This window comes from Aquarana catesbeiana, linkage group LG03 (genome assembly GCF_042186555.1).
Source record: "Aquarana catesbeiana isolate 2022-GZ linkage group LG03, ASM4218655v1, whole genome shotgun sequence".
NCBI lineage: Eukaryota > Metazoa > Chordata > Amphibia > Anura > Ranidae > Aquarana > Aquarana catesbeiana.
The window spans coordinates 545,692,197-545,714,540 of record NC_133326.1 but is presented as its reverse complement, the minus strand read 5'-3'; the positions used below and the strand labels follow the sequence as shown (position 1 = coordinate 545,714,540).

Sequence of the window (22,344 nt, the reverse complement as noted above, 5' to 3'; positions counted from 1 at the left end):
CAGTGGTTCTCAACTCCAGTCCTCGGGACCCACCAACAGGCCAGATTTTAAGTATTACCTTGGGGGAGATGCAGACTAGAATACTGCGATTACTGAGCAGCAAGTGATATCACCTGTGATGTATTTCAGCTATCTTGCAAACCTGACCTGTTGGTGGGTCCTGAGGACTGGAGTTGAGAAACACTGAGCTAGACCGAAAAAGGCAGAGCTACAAACTGAAAATTAAGGTTTTTCACTTCGAAACACAGATATTTCTGATGAGCGGGGAAGATAGGTACATGCAGTTATGCATCCTTGATGTTGATTGATGCCAGAAGCTCTCCTCCTTGTAGGATGGAGACTACTGAATTCTATTTCATGTACAAGTGAACCGGAGCTTATGGTCAGAGCACAAGGGATTTAATTATCATTAGACTACACTCCTCTCCAGCGTTCAGCATAACCAGTGATCCAGCCGTTATACCCCTTGTGAGGGAACTGCCTGTGTGACCAGTCTGATTTACTCAGGAGTCTATTCATTGAGGTGAGCTGCTAGGAATATCGCTGGTGGAAGGTGTCACGTGATCACCTTGTATCTCATCCATAGAAGCATTCATTTGGACACGTTGTGGTGTGTATTATTCATCTTTATGTGAACATTATGGACTCTTTCATTATTTAATATGTTGTTATTGTATGTTTTGCGCTGCACTGCCTTTTTTACCTTTGCCATGAGGTGCCACGTTGAACTTTCAGTGACCAGTATGAGAGAGTGAGAGGGTTAACACCAAATTTAACACACTTGCTCCCCATTCATACCTGAGACCTTGTAACACTAAGGAGTCACATGACACCAGGGAGGAAAAATGGCTAATTGGGCCCAATTTGGACATGTTCACTTGGGAGTGTCATGGTCTGGGGCTGCATGATGCTGCCGGCACTGGGGAGCTACAGTTCATTGAGGGAGCCATGAATGTCAACATATAAAGCACAGCAGGATCCCCTCCCTTTGGAGACAGGGCAGTATTCCAACATGACAATGACCCCAAACTAGTGATGCATAGCGAAACATATCGGCCGAAAATGCGAAAAGGAAATCTCGCCGATAATGCCACCGAAAATGGGGGCGGGGCCCCATCCCTGGTTCCGCCCATTACGGGGGTGTCCTTCTGGCGCAGCGCGCCGCAGTCCTCTCCTCTCTTCTCCTCCCTCCCTCCTCGCCGCAATCTCCGTTGTGTCACGGAGCTTAACTACACAGACCGCAGTAACAATGTCCCACCTCCTGTGACAGTCGGCACACTGATCCAATGGTGGGACATGGGATTACAGGAGGCGGGACATTGTTACTGCGACCTGGGCAATTCAAATGCAGCTCCGTGACACAAGGAGATCGCTGCTCTGATTCAGGAACTGGCAAGCTGCATGACGGGCACGGGCAAGCTGCATGACGGGCACAGGTGAGGCTGCATCTTATGGGCACATGTGGGCTGCATCTGAGGGGCAAATGCGGGCTGCATGACAGGCACTGGTGAGGCTGCATGACGGGCACAGGTGAGGCTGCATGACGGGCACTGGTGAGGCTGCATGACGGGCACTGGTGAGGATGCATGACGGGCACTGGTGAGGATGCATTGATCTGTTGTATCATGTCTGCAGTCTTGGACCCTCTCCTGTACTATGTCTGCAGTCTCTGACCATCTCCTGTATCATGTCTGCAGTCTCTGACCATCTCCTCTACCATGTCCCCAGTCTCTGACCATCTCCTGTAATGTGTCTGCAGTCACTGACAATCTCCTGTACCATGTCCCTGGTCTCTGACAATCTCCTGTATAAAAATATTTAAAAAAAACAGTCACTTTCGGTATCTGTGCTGTTTCGGTATCGGTTTCCGGCCTAGTGTATTTTTCATTTTTGGTATCGGTTTCGGCACCAAAAAACCGATTCGGTGCATCCCTACCCCAAAAACACCTCCAAGATGACCACTGCTTTGCTAAAGAAGCTGAGGGTAAAGGTGATGGACTGGCCAAGCATGTCTCCAGACCAAAACCCTATTGAGCATTTGTGGGGCATCCTCAAACAGAAGGTGGATGAAAGCAAGGTCTCTAATATCCACCAGCTCTGTGATGTCATCATGGAGGAGTGGAAGAGGACTCCAGTGGCAACCTGTGAAGCTCTGGTGAACTCCATCCCCAAGAGGGATATGGAGGTTCTAGCAATAATGGAGAAGCTTGTCTTTATGTTTGGCCACGTATTTCGTAAAATCTGTTGTTATCTCATGTGTTTTGTATAAAAGAAAAATTGTTTGAACATACAAGTAGGCGATGTCACATCTATATTTAACTTCATGGGTTTGGGTAATTGTGTTCACTAATTTGATTTGTCTGAATGCTTCCTTGTCCATTGTAACGTACTGAAGAATTTACCTCAATTTAGCTAAAGTGTACACAAAAAAATATTATCCGTACACTACCCAATCGGATTGTGCAATCTGGGCACAACATATAGTAGTTCTGTATGTTCAGAAAAATACACAGTCCTATGGACTAGTTTATTGAGAAATGTTGACCCAATGCTAACCAATCTCGGCACGACATAGTTTTGTATGTTCAGAAAAAGTGCGCATTTGTATGCGAGAGTATGGATGATTTCACGTAAATTGCAGGTCCACTGCTGGAACATATTATTACAATTACTATTATTGTTATTTTTATTTATTAGTCTTAACTAATCATTTAAAATAGCATGTTTTGGCAAGCCTAGAAAAAAAAAAAAAAAAACATGATAAACATCAATAAGGTTAATATTGTCATTTTCTTTAAGGGCCAGTTCACACCAAAGAAACAGTCCGGATGCATTCTTGCTGCTTTACTGAAAGAAAGTGTTTTCAACGCGTTTTGATGCGTTCCAGTGCGTTTTTGATGCAGTCCAGTGCATCCCCCCCTCTATTTTCTTATCCTTAAATAAGGACAAGTGTGTTCCAGTGAGTTTTTGGTGCATTTAGGTGCATTCCAGTGCAATTTCCAGTGTTCCAGTACAGTCCAGTGCAGGAAAAATGCAGCATGTTCTACTTTTTTTTTCTGGAACTTGAACAGTTATGCCAGTGATGGCGAACCTTGGCACCCCAGATGTTTTGGAACTACATTTCCCATGATGCTCATGCACTCTGCAGTGTAGTTGAGCATCATGGGAAATGTAGTTCCAAAACATCTGGGGTGCCAAGGTTCACCATCATTGAGCTATGCCATTGAAAACCATTAAACCTACTCGCCATGTGTTTTTGATGGCATAGTTTACACCAGTGTGGTCAGTTCCAGTTAGAGCTGTACGATTCTGGCTAAAATAAGAATCACGTTTTTTTTTGCTTAGAAGATAGATCACAATTCTCTCACGATTCTCGTGGCGTAATATCATCTTTCACATTAAAACAAAAAAATAAATAAAAAAATTGGGCTAACTTTACAGTTTCGTTTTTTTTTATTCATTGAAGTGTATTTTTTCCCCAAAAAATTGCATTTGAAAGACCGCTGGGCAAATACAGTGGGGGTTATTTACGAAAGGCAAATCCATTTTGCACTGCAAGTGCACTGAAAGTGTACTTGGAAGTGCAGTCACTGTAAATGTGAGGGGTAGATCTGAAATGAGGGGAAACTCTGCTGATTTTATCATCCAATCGTGTGCAAGCTAAAATGCTGTTTTTTATTTCCCTTGTATGTCCCCCTCGGATCTACAGCGACTTTACTTCCAAGTGCACTTTCAGTGCACTTGTAGTGCAAAGTAGATTTGCCTTTAGTAAATAACCCCCAGTGTGACATAAAATATTGCAGCAATTGACATTTTATTCCCTAGGGTCTTTGCTAAAATATATATAATGTTTGGGGGTTCCAAGTAATTTTCTAGCAATAAATATTGATTTTAACTTAAGAAACAAGTGTCAGAAAAAGATTTAGACTTTAGGTGGTTAAACTTCCTGCATTTACACCTTGTTTAAAAACTTGGCAGACTGCCCAGATGTTTTCTTTTGACCGCTGAGTGAGCAGATAAGTCTCTCCATTTGTTATATGAAAGAATCGGCAAACTCTGCAATAGAGATCGTCGGGGGGGGGGGGGGGGGTCGAATCGAGATCACGATTTTTTAACTATTAATTGTGCAGCTCTAGTTCCAGTGCGTTCCAGTTCCAGAAAAAAAAAAAAAAAGTAGAACATGCTGCATTTTTTCTGCCCTGGACTGTACTGGAACACAGCAAAATGCATCAAAAATGCACCAGAACGCACCAAAAAGGCACTGGAACACACATGTCCTTATTTAAGGTTAAGAATAAAGAGGGGGGAAAAAAAATGCACTGGACTGCATAAAAAAACGCACTGTAACGCATAAAAAACAAGCATGTAGAAAAGCCTCCAGAACACATAAGGACTGCGTTTCTATGGTGTGAACTGGCCCTAAAGGAAGCTAATTAACAAAGAGCACCAGGCCATGATACCAGCTAATTCCAGCCCTCCTGAAATTGTATTAAATACTATCATTTCTGCAAGCGCAACTGTGCTTTTCATATTGCAACGTGTTCTTTACTGCAGCACCCCTAACTGGTATCAGTAGGCGCAGTAATTAGTCAGATTTCTGCAGTCGCGCTCTCTTTAGTGAATCATCCTCACTGTGCCCCATTGGGGAGACTTGCCTTCTCTTCCTGTTCTAGAGACACAACAAGAAGTAAGAGGAAAATCTTCAAAGTGAGGGGGCAATCTATTATAAGCAGGTGTCACCAGAGCAGGTGTCCCCATTGGAATATTTCCCTTTACTTTCTGTTCTGGCGACAACCCAAAAATGTTGGTTTTTCCATCATTTAAAGTCCTGGAGGAAAGGCTGAACTCCAGCCTTCTTGCACAGGTGTACATACTCTTCTCCTGTACTGAAATTGGATATTCTGATTTCAGTGCACACTGTGAGCTGCAGTTAAGTTATACTTATATTAGCATGTTGATGACATCCCTTCCACTAACCATGATCTGCTTGCATTGCATAGAGAAGCACAGAGACCCAGTGATGACACTACAGGGTATGAAATAAGGTATGTAAAACATTTTATCCAAAAGCTTAAATTACTGTATTGTGTTGATGAAGGGGCAAAGAAAGAACTGGGAAAAGCAAAACATAAGCAGAATTAACTTCAAGTGATTGTAAAGACAATCATTTTTTTTTAATAAAATAAAATGTTTTATACCTGCTCTGTGCGGTGATAGTGTACAGAATGGCCCCTTACCTCCTCCTCTGGGGTCCCCCGCTGGCTCTGTCCACTCCACCTCTTCTGCGTGTGCCCCTATAAGAAGCCACTTGTTATGGGGGCACACATGCAGGCGTGCTCCAGAGTCAGGCTGCATGCGCCCAGAGACACACACAGTGCGGCTCGGCCTACCCCCTGCTCCCCCCTCACTGGATTGGATTGACAGCTGCAGGAGCAAATGGCTCCGGATCATCTCAGCAAAGCCTGTAAGACCAGGAAGAGAGGAGAGAAGACCTGCAGCTGGGCACAGCACTAGATCAATAGAGGACTCAGGCAAGTGTTAGGAAGGGGGAAACAGGTAGTGCAATTTTTTTTAACCTTAATACAGCAAATGTAAAAGACCAACCACTTTTAGTTTTAACCCTAGGTTAACATCTATGCGTTTTTTTATTGCGTTTTGCAGTTTGCGGGTAATAGACTCAAACGGACCCTTTTTTACATGCATTTTTTTTCCCCTCCATAACAAACTGTGTATGGCTGGTTGTTAAGGAGCAGGCCGGGGAGCTGATCGATGCATCCTTAACAACCGATGATCATCACTATTGATATATCATAGTATGAATCATTAAAGTGTGCGTTACACCAGGTTCACATCAATGCAGCTGCGGGTTGATGCATTTTTTTGCAGTGCGTTTTGTGTTTTTAAACGTTTTTTTTTTCTCTTTACCAAACTGTGAATAGCTGGTTGTTAAGGAGCGGGCGGGGAAGCTGGCCGCCGTGTCGTTAACAACTGATGAGTCATCAGCTGTCAGCAGGCTTCCCCGCTGACAGCTGAATGTAAAAACAAGAATTGCCGGGAATAAAGAAAATCGTTAAAAAAAAAAAAAAAAGAAAACGGCGTGGGGCCTATTCCTACTCATTCACAAAAAAAAAGAAAAAAAAAAAAAAAAGAAGGGTTTAGTGTTAAAAATGATAGTGTAGATCCATCGTCAATCCCACCACTGTCTGACAGTTCTTAAATAGGCAAGGGGCGAGGGCACCCGGCGACTTCACCTAGTGACACCGCCCCCCCTGTGACCTTATCGACCGGTGCATACTGGGTCGGTGACATCACAGAGTGCGGGTCTCAAGGTGGCCCCGCCTCTTAGCTATTTAAGAACTGTCAGGCAGCGAAGCAGGCAGATGGCGGGAGCGGAGAATTTTTTTTTTGTTGGGGTCAGCGGTGACGGCGGGCTTTGTGATTGACAGTGAATCTACACCGGGGGGGGGGGGGGCATTATTTTTTTTTTTTAATAAAGGACTTGTCAAAAACTTGTGTTGTGCCTTTTTTTTGGTGAATGGGTATGACTGCGATGACCGCCGGGCACTCGCGATTGCTTGTTACAGAACAAGAACGGGGATGTGCGTGTAAACACATACATCCCGGTTCTTTCAGGGAGTAGAGACAGATCGTGTGTTCATACTAAGTATGAACACCGATCTCTCTCTCCTCCTAGACAGTCTCATCCCCCCTACAGTTAGAACACACCTAGGAAGCATAGTTAGCCCCTTGATCGTCCCCTAGTGTTAACCCCTTCCCTGCCAGTGTCATTTATACAGTAATCACTGCATTTTTATAGCAAAAATATGTCAAAAGTGTCTGATTTGTCCGCAGCAATATCGCAGTCCCGAAAAAAAATAAAAATACAATTTTTGCTGATCACCGCCATTACTAGGAAAAAAAAATTTAATAAAAATGCCATAAATCTATCCCCTATTTTGTAGACGCTATAACTTTTGCGCAAACCAATCAATATATTGCGTTTTTTTTACCAAAAATATGTAGAAGAATAAATATCAGCCTAAACTGAGGACATTTTTTTTTTTTAATTTGGGATATTTATTATAGCAAAAAATAAAAATGATAGTTTTTTTTTTTTCAAAATTGTTACTCTTCTTTTGTTTATAGCGCAAAAAATAAAAGCCGCACCAAAAGAAAGCTTTATTTGTGGGGGAAAAAAAAGGAAGTAAATTTTGTTTGGGTACAGCGTTGCACGACCACGCAATTGTCAGTTAAATCGACGCAGTGCCGTATCGCAAAAAATGGCCTGGTCATTGAGCAGCCAAATCTTCCGGGGCTGAAGTGGTTAATACCTCATTGGTTGCTAAGGACACGGCGGCCGACTTCCCGGCCTGCTCCTTAACAACCAGCTATTCAGTTTGGTACAGAGAAAAATATAAATGCAAACTGAATGCAATAACGCATCAAAAACGTGGGTTTAAAAACACAAAACGCGCTGGAAAAACACATCAACCGCAGCCGCATAGATCTGAACCTAGTGTAACACACGCTTTAATGATTCATACTATGTTATATTCATATTGTTACCATCACATGCTTCCATTCATAAACAAATCACACAACTGTGCTGAGACTGAAAAAAAAATGAAACTGAACAATGACACAAACCTCTTATATTCTGTAATTTCCATTTATTTTTCAGTATAGATGATTAAGGCATGCTAGGAATTGTAGCACAGAGTTCTACATATTACAGCAGTGATAATGGCAGCTACCAGCAGAAGGGGATTTTCAGATTCACCCTCTTTGGTAATAGGAAGAAGGCTAGCTGTCATCCAAGCAATAGAAGAGTAATGCCCCGTACACACGGTCAGGCATTGATCGGACATTCCGACAACAAAATCCTAGGATTTTTTCCGATGGATGTTGGCTCAAACTTGTCTTGCATACACACGGTCACACAAATGTTGTCGGAAAATCCGATCATTCTGAACGCGGTGATGTAAAACATGTACGTTGTGACTATAAACGGGGCAGTGGCCAATAGCTTTCATCTCTTTATTTATTCTGAGCATGCGTGGCACTTTGTGTGTCGGATTTGTGTACACACGATCGGAAATTCCGACAACGGATTTTGTTGTCGGAAAATTTTATATCCTGCTCTCAAACTTTGTGTGTCGGAAAATCCGATGGAAAATGTGTGATGGAGCCCACACACGGTCGGAATTTCCGACAACAAGGTCCTATCACACATTTTCCGTCGGAAAATCCGACCGCGTGTACGGGGCATAAGGGTCCTTTCACAGAGGCTTCATCAGTTCAGTCACGTTGTTTGCTACAAAAAACTGATGAAAGCCCGAAAACCTTCATGTAAATAAAATTAATCGTTATACCCCAAAATGCAAAAATAGCCTTTTTTAACCTTTTTTTAGCAGCATTCATTGCCTATCATGTAACCACAACCCCCCCACCCCCCCTTCCATGCGGAGAGTGGCTGGTGGGGTGTGTCTGTATGTGGAGTCATCATGGAAGCTGCATCATAGGTTCCCCTCTCAGAGCACCCACATTCATGAGAAAGAATGTGATGTCACGGATGGGGGTGGGCTTGGCGGGGTTTTTGAAAGGACATTAACAATAGTACTAGAAAGTTCCTGTGAGCAGAGACATTCGCTGCACAGGGCAACCGTTGTCAGTGAAAGATAGCAGGGTTGCTGAATATCTATATTAAACGGTTGTTTCTAATCAAACATTTAACAATCCAATAAATGGTTAACAGAAAAGTTTTTATAGTTTTCTAAGAAATAAAGGGTACATTTTTAATTTTAACTGGAATACCACTTTAACCCCTTCTCACCCATGCTATAGTTGAAAGACGGCTACAGCACAAGCTTAATTTGCCAGTGCTCATCAGTGCCTCCTCACCAATGTCACCTATAAGTGCTGCTTGTCAGTGCCCATTAGTGCTGCCTACCAGTGCTCATCAGTGCCACCTATCAGTGCAGCCTGATCAGTGCCCACCAGTGCCTCCCATAAGCGCACATTAGTGAAGGAGAAAAATTATCTGTTTGCTAAATTTTGTAACAAACTATGAAAAAAGTTTTTGGTCTTTTTTCATTTGTTAAACAAAAAATAAAAAAAAACATTAGTGATTAAATACCTCCAAAAGAAATCTCTATTTGTGTGAAAAATTATAACAATTTCATATGGCTACAGTGTTGCATGACTGAGTAATTGTCATTCAAAGTGTGACAGCACTGAAAGATGAAAATTGGCATGGTCAGGGAGAGGGTGAACATGCCCAATAGGCAAGTGGTTAAAGCGGAGTTCCACCCAAAAGTGGAACTTCCGCTTTAAGTACGTCTTACCTCCTGACATGCCACATTTGGCATGTCATTTTTTTGGGGGGGGAGCGGGTACCTGGTTTTGACAGGTACCCAGCTCCAACTCCTGCTCCGGGCCGCCTAGGCGACTCCTCCTCTTGCCCTAGGTGGCCCCTCCCTCCCTGCAATCTTCTGGGCCACGTCAGAAGATTGCGCGGCCATTCACGTTGCGCAGCGTGACTCAGCAGCGCGACCTGGCTGTGAAGCCTCAAGCTGTCACAATCAGGTATCCACAGTATTAATTCCGTGGCTGCGGACAGGCGGGGGTAGAGGAGCGAGGCACCGGGTGCCCGCATCGCTGGACCATGGAATAAGTAAGTGTGTGTTTATTAAAAGTCAGCAGCTACACTTTTTGTAGCTGCTGACTTTTAATAAACACAGAACCGGGTGAAACGCCACTTTAAGCTCACTGTACACTATACCAGTGGTCTCTAAACTGCGGCCCATGGGCCAGATGTGGCCCTTTGCTTGCTTTTATCTGGCCCTTGGTGCATTATTTCCCCCACTGTCAGCAACAGTGGGCCATAGCTCCTGCCAATGACACCAATGATGGGTCACTATTCCTCCCCCCAATACCAAAGATGAGGAACTGTGTACTCCCACTGACACCTGGTCATTTTCTACTCCCACTGGCCACAGTCCAGCCCCCCTAAAGTTTAAAGGACAGTAAACTGGCCCTTGGTTTAGAAAGTTTGGAGACCCCTGCATTGTACAATCTGATTGTGTACTATCTGCTTTAGATCTACCATCAACTATGTAGTGCAAGGGTCTGCCAGACTGGATGCAGATTGGTTGGATAGATTAGGGGTTTTGGTAAATCTAAGGCCCCTTTCACATGGGCTCTTCCACTATACAGATTCTGCTTGCTCAGCGGATTATTGCTCTGCTGATCCCCGCTGAGCAGGCAGATTTCAGGTCCATTTCCGCTCACTGTGCAGAGTGGACACGGACACAGTACCACTCTCCTCTATGGGAAAATCGGGTGAAAACGAACCACCTGTCTGTTTACATCCGTTCCGATCCACCAGATGGATGGAAAATAGGACCACCATCTTGTCTGGATTTTGCAGACAGGATCAGATCGGATAGCGATGGATGTTAGCGGACATGTCACTGCTGACATCAGCTGCTCCATAGGGGAGACTGGAGGCTCCGATCAGGTCCGCTTTAAAAACTGACAGACAGGCCTGATCGGACAGCTCGTGTGAAAGGGGCCTAAGGCAGATTTTACAGGGATTGTACAATCAGATTATATAGTGTATAGTCACCATAATATTATGAGAGCCAATAACCCCAAATACAAGTGTTTAAAGTGGAACTAAAGCTATCAAAATGAACTGTTTTGGAGAAAAAGTTATTTTCAAGACATGCTATTAATGCTAACTGTCACATTTACTTATGCTCTCAACCGAACTGTCAAACAAGAAATGGCGGGTATGACAACTGATCACATCTACAGCACTGTAGATCAAACAGTGTCCAAGAAGGCAGTTTACTTGGCTGTAAAGCATAGGAGGGCGTAGTTCCACTTTAATACAAGACCAGGCAGAACAATGGCAGCAGTCCCTGCCCACTGCCTCATCCTATTGGCTGAATATTCCATTAGATTACTCCCTTTTCTGTTGTGAGGTCTCTCTGTAATATTCTCATATTCTGACAATTTCTCATGTTTCCAAATTCCTTTCTGATATCTTTATACAACCATTCCATATACGTAATGCCGCAAGGAGGGGCTCAGTGAAGGTGGCGGTGAAAGTGTGGAGGTGTTGGATTGAGTCACACAAGGCATAAAATGAGACCAATCCAGCCTCATAATCCAGATATATCCTGACTCTGTCAGCAGATATAATGTCAGGTACCCGGCTACTGGTACTGTCATGTATCACAAAATACCGATCGGCAATCCTGCGCAAACACCAGGCCTTCTCAGTACAGTCAATCTGGGACTGGTATCCTACCCGGTCTATACTAGGGTAACACATCCCGATACCCCAATACTCGGATCCTGTGACATCCACTTCCCAGTAATGTTGGCCTGATGAGAAACTCTGACTACTTATCACCTGAGTATACTCCTGAAACCTTTCTGGTGCTTTAGGGCGATTTTGGTTTGGTGAATAGGATGCAGCTTTCATGTCATCTGATATATGTAGATCATTATGAGATGTGTTCACATCCAGTAATATATCTTCAGGTTTCTGCAAATAGAAACACATGGTTACCCCTGTTATATGGGATACACCTGTGTGTAATGTGTGGGAGATGCCAGCCACATCCAGATCACTTGCGTCCTGTCTCCCTCTTTCCTCATTGTCTCCATCCTCGATATTACACAAGTCACCTGTGTCTGATTCCTGTAGGACAGTCACTAAATCGGTTATGTTACACAGCTCTCGGTCAATGTCACACATCTTTCTTGACAGCTCCCCCTTTTTTATCACCAGCTGATCAATCAGATTGGAGACTAAGACAGATAGCTGCTCTGCCTCTATAGTAATCTGACTCAGGACCTTCTTTTCCAAGTCATCTAGCTGTCTTCTGAGGTCTCTGAACAGGGCAGTGACCCTCTCTTTTTCACCAGCTGCTTTTTCGTCTACTTTTCTTCTTCGTTCCTGCAGACTCTGAGCTCTGTTCTCCGTATCCTCTCTCTCTGTCATAAGTTTTTGGTGAACATACTTGAGTTTTTCCTTCTTCTTCTTGGAGGCTTCATCCAAGGACTCCATTTGGTGCCCCTGATGTTCATCCTCTGAGCACTTTTCACAGATACAGGCAGCGTCCTGAACACAGTAATACTTCAGGTCCAGTTTGTGGACTGAGCATTGTTGGCTCTCTAGGGATGGTTTAGATAAGAAGTGCTCTGATATGTTCCGTAGAGCAATGTTCTTGTGTAGTGTAGGCCACTCCTGGGACTCTTCTTTGCATTGAGGACAGGAATAACACCCGGATCCCTTCTGTGTGATCAGCTGACGAATGATACAATCCTGGCAGAAGCTGTGTCCACATTTCAGGCTTACAGGATCTATATAAATTCCCCAACAGACAGGACATTTCAGCTCCTCTCTCAGAGAGAGATCAGAAGACGCCATTGCTGAAAGCAGAAGAGGGAGTTAATATAAAAAGCCTTTAACACACAGAGCGTAGTGGGTTTGTTTACACAAGCTTGGATGAGGCGAAGCCAAGATTGTGACTCATTTTGTAGTCATTGGATTAAGCTGGCCATAGATGGATCGAAATTTAGTTGGTTTAGCAAGGACCGACAGAATTTTGAGTCATCTATGGACATTCCTGCTTGTTAGAAATTTGTATTCAGTTAGTGGCTGCAGCACTGTTCTGTGTACTGTATTCTGACAGCGGAGGAGTCTCCTATGGCCGACCTTAGTTATACAGAGAGACACAGATCATACCTAATAGGATATCACACAAATAAATGATTCTATTTGGAGACAAGTAATTATTTTTATGTTAAAAAAATCTTTGACAGAAACAGCTCGTGTGTGAATTAATACAAGCAATATTGAGGTTTGCTAGAGAACATATAATGGTTTTGTATATATTTTCTTTGCTTGTTTTTTGAGTCAGCACTAAAACACAAATTTCCCTTTTTTTTTTTTGCTTTTTTTTTGTCAGATAAAGATGAAATAATAAATTGTTTATGCTAATATGCAGGTAGCTCCTGGTAACTTATCCCTTTTTTGTGCCATTCCTTACTTACTATTTGTAATGCTGTTAACAGTGCTCAGCATCTCAAGCTGAAATTCACAAACATGCAGTGACTTCTACCCCTCCAGATCAGTGATCCCTCCCCCTCAAATGCAGTGACTCCTACTTCTCCAGAGTAGTGACTCCTTCCCATCAAGAGCAGTGACACCGCCCCTTACAAAGAAACAATGCCCCCTCTTCTAGAGCAGGTAGTATCATTGTGCCTACAGAATGGGGTTCTCAGGAGAATACGCAAAGTTACTCTTCTCAACGGCCCCCTGCCTATTTGCGATAACCCCTATTATGGCTGCCGACAGATGGACAGAGGGATGGACGAACGGACGGACGGGGGGGGGGTGAACTGGCAGCCCTCCTGTACTGAGCCCCATTGTGTCAGCAAGGGAGCCCGATAAAAACAGCAGCTCCTGGTTGAAGACACCAGGGGGCATCACTCAGTCAGATGCACATTGGGATCAGCTGGTGCTGTCCGTTTCCCTTAGGATGACCAAAAAAAATGTCAGGAGAGGGGAGCGAGCAGCAGTGGTGTTTGCCCGGCAGAACTGAATAAGCCAAGAAGCCTGCACTGACATGGCATGAAATGCAAAATGAAAGTGGGGTAACATGAAGTAGAACAGAACTGACATCGAAGAAGGCTAAAAAGTTAGGCAAGAAAAGGAAGGTGGAATAGAGATTCCGGTCAGGCATGACTCTTATATTTCCCTGATTCTCTATGGGATGTATACATGGGCACTGTTACATATTATTTCTTTTGTACTACATCTTCTGCCTGGAGGACATGTGCAAATTTTATTGGGCTACATATGGAGATCTTATCTTTGGACTGAACATGATTTCTGTATCAAGCCCCTCACCTCATAGCCCTTATAGGTTCTATGGAATGCAAGGGAGGTTCAACATTGACTACCCTATATCACACAATATAATAGCAATAAGCTGATGACGATCTTCAGTCAGTTGGACTCTGACAGCACTTTCATTTATCCTCCTCTGGACCACTGTGCCTGACATTGCATTTGAGGGCACTATGGGCTGACGTTGGAGTTGTACACTAATAAGAGCCAATCAGAGGATGGACTATGTGGATACACACTTCCAGAGGGAACTCTTGTTCGTGGAAATATAATCAATGAGCCATTTTGAATACTCCGCTGAATGCTTCTCTGCCATCTTGTAGCCCCTTGCGCTATATAACATCTTGCTAGCCCACGACTCTTCATAGTTGAAAGGACTTTGGTATTTGCACATTGGGGTACTTTAGCACCGTAGATGTCCTATGCAGCTATTGATTGGTTTATACAGAAACATGGGCACTATACACAGCTTCCCATGGTATCATTGAGTGAGAGGGGGCAATTTTTTCAGTGTTTTAAGCTATACAATTGGTTGTGTTATGATTTTAATCATATTTGTATTAAATAAAGTAGATTTGTAATGTGCTTGGACCAAGTGGAGTACTGATTTATGGTGTTCAGTATACCCTCTGTACATTTTTCTTTAATTCAGGAGTGCACAGAGGAGGAGGTTGAGTCTTAACCAGGGTTATTTAATCTTCGTTTTTGGAATAGTGATGAAAAGATGTGAAGACAAATGTTTGCTAAAAGAAGAGAGACATGGAGATTATGTGGTATTGGAATGTAAGTAGCCAATGGTTGACTACAAGCAGGGTGACATGAGCAGGATGCAGTATAAATGGAGCCACTTATGGAAATTTTAGCTGAAAGGGAAGCATACTTAGGTGTAGGGATGGGCTCAGGCATGTTCGGATCGTACCCGCCAGGAAGCCGTCACTGCACACCGCCAATCATAGGCAGTGAGGCATTTCCCGACCCGCAGCTGCACATACACACGCTGCTTATGATTGGTGATGTGCAGTGATGGCTTCCTGGCGGGTACGACCCGAACATGCCCGAGCCCATCATTACTTAGAAGGTTTAGACCTCATGCAAACAGGAACATGAGGCTATACATTGTAAACTGCAAGCATATTTCCACGCTCAGGAGAAAACTCAGCCCGTAGTAGTGAATAGCTTTATGCTAGCCGTACGCAGGTATATGTGGAATATGAGTAAACTCACACATGCATATACTTGTGTACATAAGTATACAGCCATTCATTACAATAGGTGACTGTACGTTTCAGCTTTGTCTCCTGAGTGTGAAAATACACCCACAATTTAGGTTGTTTAGCCTCATGCACCCATGTGCATGAAGCTTTAGAGGTGGAGTGATGTCAGCTGATAAGCAGAAATGAAGGTGTCACCGACTAAACAAAATAGGGTGACGAGGAGGCAGAATACATGTGGGCACAGAAGTTGGGTAAAGTTATTCAAGGTCAATCAAAGGTGGAGCACTATGGATATCAGTGGGATGCAAATTGGGCGATAGGGAAATTATGGAGTTCTGTCAGGTAAGCTGTATCAATCTTTTTATTAAAGTTTAGAACAATTCAGCACATAACAATGGACAAGCCGCCATATCAGCAATAATGCCAATAATATGCCCGAAACAAGGCTGAAGTCGCCTGAGTCCAGAATCACCAGAGATAAATAATAAGGTAGAAATGGAATCAGGAGTGAGCACAGGGCTCAGCGAACTGATTCCTCTAAATCAGTCCAAATTCTAACAGTGTATGGCCAGATTAAAGGCCGTCAGAAATGGAAAAGTGTACAGTGCACTTAGCGAACAAGAATCACTTCCAGGAGCAGGGCTGATGCAAGAAATGTTGTCTACTTAGGCGAGGGTCCATTTTGCTGCCCCCCACCCCCGTTCTCCCACCACTTTCTACCCTCCACAGTCATGCTGGTACCTTCTTCACATTGCGCCTGTGATGTGCGCAGCGTGAAGGATGTCACACAGCACTGAACATTGAGCTGTGCTTAACTGCTACTAAGCGGCAGTGTGTAATGAGGTGGCAGAGTTACGCATTTCCCACTTCCCTTCCCTACAGGCAGATGAGGCAAGTTAAAACTTCCATGTGCCGGTAGGAGAGAGGGCGCAGTGTTAGGGAACATAAGACAGGTATTTTAAAAAAAATCAAATCCCCCAACAAGTGGCTGGGGATTTAGATTTTACCACCCCCTCCCCCCAATCTGGCATCCTAAGCAGCCTTAGGCTTCATGTACACACAGCCTACTTTGACCGCCGTAAAAAGCAAAACGTGGCAAAATCATGCCACAATATTGCCACGATTTTGCCGTTGTTTGAGATTCTTCCGCATTCAGGAGAGGGAGGTTGAAACTCCGCTAACCGCAGCAGCTCCTAAACTCTGGTAAAAGCCTATGTGTCCATTGGCACATAGGCTTTTATGGAGTTGAGTTTAGGAGCTTTAGCAAAAAAATGCCTAAGGCTGGCCATACATGGTCCAATTTCAAAAGAATTTTCTTTTGAAAATCAGAAATTTTGTGCGTTTTGTGATCCGATGGTACCACCATGGATTTCAAAATTTGGCAAACCAAGGCTTCAATTTCACTTTTGGCACGATTCTCCCATCATTTATTAGAAAATCATTTGTTTTTCCAACATGTCCGACTACTCAAGTTTGATGGCCGCATGAAAATTGGCTGTTGCTGCAGCCCACTAATGGTGCGAAATTCGAACAAAAATTCTTAGATAAGATTTTCTAAAGAAAATTATTTCAAAATTCGACCCATGTATGGCCTGCCTAAGGCTCCTTAACTCAAGTTTAGGAGCTGTAGTGTACATGAATCCATGCTGACACTGGCCCTGGATACCCTCCATTCCAATACACATATTCTACAGTTTATCCTCCCGCTACCCTGGAGGAATCTACCCCATACACATACCCCAGTGCATGCTCTTCTGCTCGCATCCCATCTCCCTAAAATACCCCCTGATCAACCCACACACCCCTCCATAAACAAAATCCCAAATCACCCCCCCCCCCAGATGCTCCTCACTTTGATCACACCACCCCAGATAACCCCACCCTGATCACACGCCCAGATAACCCTCACCCACTCTGATCACCCCCCCACATACAGCCAACCTGACCACACACCCCTGCATACCGCCACCCTGATCATGATCACACACCCCCACGTACCGCCACCCTGATCACATCCCCCCAACCTGATCACCCCCCCACATACATCCACTCTGATCACCCCCCCCCCTATACCGCTAACCTGATCCCACACCCCCTCTCCGATCCATCCCCACCCATACCCCAAACCTTATCACCCTCCCCTCCCCCACATACCCCCAACCTGATCACACACCCCCACATACTGCCAATCAAATCCCCGCCCCCTCCCACCCCCAGATCCCTCCATTCTGATCACCCCCCCAAATACCCTCCTCCCCCATGACACACACACCTTGGGTTTACCAATCTCCCCCAGATATCACCATTCCTGCAGCTCCTCTAGATGGCATCCAGGGCCAGGAAGATTAGTTGTGTCCCGGGCAGTCAGGAGAAGATCTCCACCAGGAACCCAGGCGGCATCGGCAACTGCAGCAAAGAGCGTGGAGCCTCCTCTACCCTGCATATCCAGGTGCGCACACCACCATCCCTGAGCTTGGCTGACAGTGGGACCCCACCCCCATCCTGCATGCACCTGGAAACTGCCCACCATCATTGCAATGGCATCTCCCAGAAGCACACCAGTGAAGCCCTCCCCTTTTTTTCCCCTCCGATACACATATGCTTGTATTATTTGGTGGTGTGAGCGGCTGAGTGTCCCCTAAAAGTTAACTGATTGAGAGTCCTGGATTTAGAGGAGATTGCAGGCACTGCCTGGATCCTTACATACACATTTGATGACCATAAATGGGCTGCATACTGCATGGCTATACAATCCTTCTGGTGAGTTTGCAGTCTATGTGGTGAAGGTAGAGTGACACACAGATTCATCAGTTTGTCATCATCACGGGTGGTTTATTTCATTGTTCCACCGAATATTTACTAAATACTACACTATAAGATTTTTTTATTTATAATGGTTGGATTTGATTGCATATGATCTGCAGGAAGTGACAACTTTGGACACCAGACGGGAGCTTATATGAAGAAGTACATCTGCATTGTATTGCATAAAGTGTGTGGGTTGCTCTCTTGATTGAAACAGCATCTTCATCTGGTGAGTGGCCATTTCTTCTATTTGGGAGCATTTAAAGGAGCACTGCACTTTTATGGACTATTTTGATCTTTTTACCAATAATTTGACTCTTTAGCACTGCACTTTATGTGGACTTGTATGGATTATTTGATTTGATTTATTGATATCGCTTCAATTTTGTTTCTATGTGGAAGTGTTTTTGCCCGCTGGGGGGGGGGGGGGGGGGGGGGGGAATCCCTAGCAAGTAGTTAGGGATCCGGATTTTACCGGCGCTCTAAGGCAGCTGCTTAGGATGCCTTATGGTGGCACCGGGCCTGTACAGGAGGCCAGAGAAGTGGTACTGTGCAGATTCTATACATACAGACCAGGAACAGATACTGAAAATTACACCCAACATACAAAGCAAGAGAAGTAGTACTGTGCAGATTCTATACATACAGAATAGGAACAGATACTGAAAATTACTCCCAGCATACACAAGAGAAGTAGTACTGTGCAGATTCTATACATACAGAATAGGAACAGATACTGAAAATTACTCCCGGCATACACAAGAGAAATTGTACTGTGCAGATTCTATACATACAGAATAGGAACAGATACTGAGAATTATACCCAACATACAAAGCAAGAGAAGTGGAACTGTGCAGCATTCCTACATACTGAATATGAACAGATATACACCCAATATACTGAACAAGAGAAGTGGTACTGTGCAGCATCCATACAGAACATAGGTGTGCGCAGCCTATTACATTTGGTTATGTACCCCAAAGATCAAACACACATGCCTTTCTCTGCAGCCTCAGCTACACTGGATAGTGAATGAATGGGAAGTGCTCTGTGCTGAGAGGCTTCCTGTTTATTCACAAACCGAAGCATAGTAAACACAGTTTATTCTGTTATGAAAGAACACAGTGAGTGTGTTCATTTAGAAAAGGAAGGGGTCGGTAAATGACATATTCACTAGCCCCTTCCCCTGCTTTCTATTCTGAAACATCCCCCACAGCAGCTGGGAGGAGAAGAGGGAAGCCGGAAGCACTGCCGGGTAGGGCGGGTGAGGGCAGCCTGGGCAGTAAGGGGAATCTGCACCACACTTTGTGATTAGGGCCCAGGCACCCCCTCCCCCCCCCCCCCCATGCACACCTATGATGGTAGCACTTCATTAATGGCAGAATTGGTCAGAGGGAGAGATTTCCCATTTCCCCGCCAGCACACAGAGTGATAGTGATAATGTGCATGGGGTGATTAGGGTGTGCCCAGGCACATCCAGGATACACCCCCACACACGCCTATGATACAGAAGAACAAATACTGAGACTTACATTCAGCATACAGGACAAGAGAAGTGAGATTGCTCAATGTTCGCACAAACAGAATAAAAACATACTGAGAATTACACCCAGAACACAAAATAAGAGAAGTGGTACTTTGCAGTGTCCATAGAATAAGATCAGATCCTGAGAATTACACCCAGCATAGAGGACATGAGAAGTTGTACTGTGTAGTGTCCATACATATAGAATAAGATCAGATCCTGAGAATTACACCCAGTATAGAGGACAGGAGAAGTTGTACTGTGTAGTGTCCATACATATAGAATAAGATCAGATCCTGAGAATTACACCCAGTATAGAGGACAGGAGAAGTGGTACTGTATAGTGTCCATAGAATAAGATCAGATCCTGGGAATTACACCCAGTATAGAGGACAGGAGAAGTGGTACTGTGTAGTGTCCATACATATAGAATAAGATCAGATCCTGAGAATTACACCCAGTATAGAGGACAGGAGAAGTGGTACTGTGTAGTGTCTATACATATAGAATAAGATCAGATACTGAGAATTACACCCAGTATAAAGGACAGGAGAAGTGGTACTGTGTAGTGTCCATACATATAGAATAAGATCAGATCCTGAGAATTACACCCAGTATAGAGGACAGAAGAAGTGGTACTGTGTAGTGTCCATAGAATAAGATCAGATCCTGGGAATTACACCCAGTATAGAGGACAGGAGAAGTGGTACTGTGTAGTGTCCATACATATAGAATAAGATCAGATCCTGAGAATTACACCCAGTATAAAGGACAGGAGAAGTGGTACTGTGTAGTGTCCATAGAATAAGATCAGATCCTGAGAATTACACCCAGTATAGAGGACAGGAGAAGTTGTACTGTGTAGTGTCCATAGAATAAGATCAGATCCTGAGAATTACACCCAGTATAGAGGACAGAAGAAGTGGTACTGTGTAGTGTCCATACATATAGAATAAGATCAGATCCTGAGAATTACACCCAGTATAGAGGACAGGAGAAGTGGTACTGTGTAGTGTCCATACATATAGAATAAGATCAGATCCTGAGAATTACACCCAGTATAGAGGACAGAAGAAGTGGTACTGTGTAGTGTCCATACATATAGAATAAGATCAGATCCTGAGAATTACACCCAGTATAGAGGACAGGAGAAGTGGTACTGTGTAGTGTCCATACATATAGAATAAGATCAGATCCTGAGAATTACACCCAGTATAGAGGACAGAAGAAGTGGTACTGTGTAGTGTCCATAGAATAAGATCAGATCCTGGGAATTACACCCAGTATAGAGGACAGGAGAAGTGGTACTGTGTAGTGTCCATACATATAGAATAAGATCAGATCCTGAGAATTACACCCAGTATAAAGGACAGGAGAAGTGGTACTGTGTAGTGTCCATAGAATAAGATCAGATCCTGAGAATTACACCCAGTATAGAGGACAGGAGAAGTTGTACTGTGTAGTGTCCATAGAATAAGATCAGATCCTGAGAATTACACCCAGTATAGAGGACAGGAGAAGTGGTACTGTGTAGTGTCCATACATATAGAATAAGATCAGATCCTGAGAATTACACCCAGTATGGAGGACAGAAGAAGTGGTACTGTGTAGTGTCCATACATATAGAATAAGATCAGATCCTGAGAATTACACCCAGTATAGAGGACAGTAGAAGTTGTACTGTGTAGTGTCCATACATATAGAATAAGATCAGATCCTGAGAATTACACCCAGTATAGAGGACAGGAGAAGTTGTACTGTGTAGTGTCCATAGAATAAGATTAAATCCTGAGAATTACACCCAGTATAGAGGACAGGAGAAGTGGTACTGTGTAGTGTCCATACATATAGAATAAGATCAGATCCTGAGAATTACACCCAGTATAGAGGACAGTAGAAGTTGTACTGTGTAGTGTCCATACATATAGAATAAGATCAGATCCTGAGAATTACACCCAGTATAGAGGACAGGAGAAGTTGTACTGTGTAGTGTCCATAGAATAAGATTAAATCCTGAGAATTACACCCAGTATAGAGGACAGGAGAAGTGGTACTGTGTAGCATCTATACATGCTGAATAAGCAGAGATACTAAGAATTACACCCAGTGTACAGTACGGAAAAAATGTCACAGTACAATCCATACATAAAGAATACAAGCAGATAGAATTCTATCCAGTAAGTGACACAGAGTGAATTGAGAAGTCGAATGATCTTTCAGAAAATCCCCCCCCCATCTCTGATCCTCAGTCACCCCTCAGATCCATGTCCTTACCAGGGCTGTCAGTGCTGCACCAATCCGTTCCCAAGCTCACAATTGTACAGTCTGGGGATCCTCTTTCTTATTGGTTTGAGTCCACAGCTGCGCGTCCTTGCAGGCCCGCCCCTACACCACGATCATGTGATCAGCCACAAGATTTCCCAGAAGCTTCTCTGCTGTGTTTGTATAGTCATTAGTCACAGAACATGACATGCAAGTTCCACATTTAACTCCATGCTGTCTGCTTGCACACTGAGCATAAACTTTGCAATCTGATTGTCCAATTTCCATTAGATCTATTATCAACTATTTAATATTATGGTCTGTGTGACTGGATACATATTGCATGGATTGTTAGCGTCCTCACATTACATAGCTTTGGTAAATTCAAAGGACATTTTTCAGAGATTGTACAATCAGATTGTAGTGTGTATGATTGCGCTTAGGCATAATTTTACTAAAAATCTCACCCTAAGGCTTAAAGCAAACAGCTAAATATACAGATGAAATCTATGGTAGCTGTTTTACCTGTCAAAGATTTTATATTACTTTCCAACCAGTCCTGAGACCCACGCAACTTCTGCCACAAAGCAGACTTTTCTCTGTTGCA

General features: G+C 43.8%; 1 protein-coding gene across 2 annotated transcripts in view; it reads right to left on the bottom strand.

Moving 5' to 3' along the window:
• LOC141132736 (E3 ubiquitin-protein ligase TRIM21-like) overlaps positions 1-21,881 on the bottom strand; it is a 44,347-nt gene extending 22,466 nt beyond the window's left edge. Inside the window, exons 1-2 of one of the 2 annotated variants that reach the window (XM_073621506.1) lie at positions 21,750-21,881; positions 7,651-12,447 (exon numbers count right to left, since the gene is read on the bottom strand). In XM_073621506.1, the coding sequence (XP_073477607.1) occupies positions 11,024-12,445 (1,422 nt within the window). In that variant the 5' untranslated portion in view covers positions 12,446-12,447; positions 21,750-21,881 and the 3' untranslated portion in view covers positions 7,651-11,023. Of the gene's footprint in view, positions 1-7,650; positions 12,448-21,749 lie in introns of those variants that run through there. The other variant, XM_073621505.1, reaches the window with a different exon arrangement.
• Between the last annotated feature and the right edge of the window lie 463 nt (positions 21,882-22,344).